This window comes from Gavialis gangeticus, unplaced genomic scaffold, assembly GCF_001723915.1.
Source record: "Gavialis gangeticus isolate Ggan-Ray unplaced genomic scaffold, GavGan_comp1, whole genome shotgun sequence".
In the NCBI taxonomy this organism is placed as follows: Eukaryota; Metazoa; Chordata; order Crocodylia; family Gavialidae; genus Gavialis; species Gavialis gangeticus.
This window is the reverse complement of record NW_017729032.1, coordinates 51549607-51552548: the sequence shown is the minus strand read 5'-3', so window position 1 is coordinate 51552548 and position 2942 is coordinate 51549607. Positions and strand designations below refer to the sequence as shown.

Here is a 2942-nt window from a genome sequence, read left to right as displayed (position 1 = left end):
CCCGCCACACACACACTCCCCGTGATCCCCAGACGAGCCGTGGCTTTGTCCCATGCCCACCCTGCCCCAGATAGGCGGTGCTTGCCCCAGCACCAGGCCCATGCTTCCCTCACCACAGGGGCCTTGATCTGCTCCCTCACACCCCTTCCCTCTCCCCCCTTCCCTTCCACCACACCAGACTTACCAGCTGGAGGCAGGTCTCCACACTCTCAGGTTGGGTACCAGAAATCAGATCGGTATCGGCCGATATACCTCTTTAAAAAAAAAAAACGGCTATCAGTATTGGCCCCAAAAATCTCTATCGGTGCACCCCAATGTCTAGTGCAGGTCTATACAGAGGAGATGACAACCTAGATTACCGCTGTTAAGTTATCCCATGGCGACAAGTGCCAGAAGCCTTTTTTAATGGATCCAAAAAGTCCCTCTTGAGAACCTAGGAGAGCAAAGTGCTACCACATGGACTTATGTTTTTCCCAACTGGCTTTTCAAAAATTACACAAAAACACAGATGCCCTTGCATCAAATAACATTATTAACTTGCAAGTCAACAATTGGGGAAAGCCAGAATTATGGCCTACTATGCAACCTTATACATTTACATCACAGCATAAGTTTTTAATTACATATTACTTTTTCCATGACATCCTGATCTGGGGATAAAATCAGGGATCTGTAGGAGGAAGAGGCAGGGAACTCCAGAAAGAAGCACAGATTTGCCCAAGTCACACAGTGGCAGAGTAACAAATTAAGCTAAAGAACCAGAGAGTGGGAGGCACCATAGCAGAGTCCATGAGGAAATTACTAACTCTACCTTCAGAGTCAAGAAAGCAGGCATGGGGCCACAAACAGTAAAGCGAAGAGAAAACAAAATTAAACAGTTGCACATTAACTTGACACATCCATTTGTATTCCGAATGAGTTAGGGGTTTGTGCAGGGGGGGAGTACTGAATCATAAGACTAATTTCATAACACATAGTACTTGGGGATTGTGTTAAGGTTTCCCAAGCAACCATAGTTCCAGCATTTCCTACCTTCGAATGTCACAATGTTCTTTAAACGTAGTTTGTGTGTGTAATTATTTACAGATGGACATAAAGAAATAATTGTTCCTCCCTCAGGATTTCACAGTTGAGGGCCATAAACCTGCAGCTCTTACCCAGGTAAGTAGTCTCCTTGATTCCCAAAGAAATATTTAAATAGAGGAATTACAACACAGCTAACTGCAATTTTTATGAAAAGGCTTAACACTCATCTGCATGTGATTATACTACACTGTACACTTGGGGCCCAACCCCACAAACACCTAAACTCTAAAATAATTTATTCATACAGTCAAACCTATTAGGTTCAATAATTTGTATTAATATGCATAAGGTTAAGCTCAAGGAAAGTGATGTACCTGAATAAGATTACTCAAGTATTTAAGGGTTTTCAAGATCACATTTTTCAAAAGTTGGAAATGTTGGCCTTTAAATGTCCAGCCTATGTTTTGTCTTCGGTTATCTCTAACACCTGAACATTTTAATATTTAGATATTTAATAAATAATGTGAAAAAATACAAAGAGAAATAGAAAGATGCTTTCCCAGTGTTAAAACTTCATCTAGGATGCTATAGATTACAAAAGTAGCCTCTTCTCAATATGTGCCTGTAACTAGGTAATACAAATAATAATGTATTGAAGGTAAAATAGACTTATTTTGTGGCCAACGGTTAATGTCATGAGGCTTCAGTGCACCAAATTGTGTGATCTGTCACTGAAATCTAGAACAGATTTATAGATGCTTTACCAGGTTTGGATGTACTAGATCATGCACGTTGTTGCCAAAACAGAGGTATGTAGATACTTTACCAAATTCTATGTGGCAAGTTACAAGTGCTGCCATAACACATGCATATATACACACACTCACACAAATTTACAAATGTAATTACATTCTGTACAACTAGTCCTTTTAACTATAAAGTTATTGATATCATTTACTAGATCTAGTCCTTCCCCTACCCATTTCTTATAAAGAAAAAAGAAAATTATTTTGCAAAAAGATGTTAATTTTTCTCAAAAATAAAAAATAAATAAATAAGCAAGCGTCCCCCAACTAGAAAAGATTCTGACAGAAATGTTGCAACTTGCTCTGGCATCTACATAACACGTGAAAATATTTTCCCTCGAATTCCTGAAAACACACTGCCATGAAACAGCACTGTTAACAGACTCGTTAATGGGCTACTCCAAACTGGCACAGCTGCAGGTTTGTGCCAATGGCTGGAGAAGCACACTCGTGAATTTTCAGTAGGGGAGGAAAGAAATAAATTAAACCATTTGCCAGCAAATGAAAGACTTCGAGCTTCTCTCAGCAGAAAAAAAAGTGTTCTTCGGTTTCTGTGACCAGACTTTTTGGAAGAAAGAGTGGGAAAAACAAACAAAGGGAAGCTTGGAGACTTGGAGCATCGCTTATGTTCCTGCACTGGGGAGGACGGCAAATGACCAGGCACTCGCAAGGCCCCAAGCACAGATCTCCACCCCACCAAGTACAGCGTCCTGCGTGTTAGAACAGCACCAAGTCCGGTCCTACCCGAACTCATTTCCTTTTCCAACTTTTCCTTCACAATCCTTTGGGGGAAGACCCCGCCTCTACCCCCGCACTAGGAGCCGAGCAGCAGCGTAAACCCAGGGGCCGGTTACAAACCAAGCCCTCAAGCCCCGTCCTGCCTATTCCCCACGGGCTTCTAGCCCGGGGTGCTGAGAGGGGGTGCCTCTCCCCGCCGTGGGGCTGCTAAGGGCTGCCCACCCGCAGGCTACTTCCCCCCGGCGCCCGCCTGTCCCCACTCAGGGCCGCCCCTCAGCGGGCGCCTCGACGGCCCCTGGAGCAGGGGCTGCCTGTCCGCGCCGCCCCGCGCCTACCTGCAGCAGGTGCCTGGCGGCGCGGTAGCCCATGGCG

The 2942-nt window shown here is 44.2% G+C and overlaps 1 protein-coding gene across 1 annotated transcript in view; it reads right to left on the bottom strand.

The window, feature by feature from the left end:
• Window positions 1-2938, bottom strand: part of KL (klotho) — a 129890-nt gene extending 126952 nt beyond the window's left edge. The window contains exon 1 of the mRNA XM_019524873.1: window positions 2906-2938. Coding sequence (XP_019380418.1) covers window positions 2906-2938 — 33 coding nt within the window. The remainder of the gene's footprint in view (window positions 1-2905) is intronic.
• Between the last annotated feature and the right edge of the window lie 4 nt (window positions 2939-2942).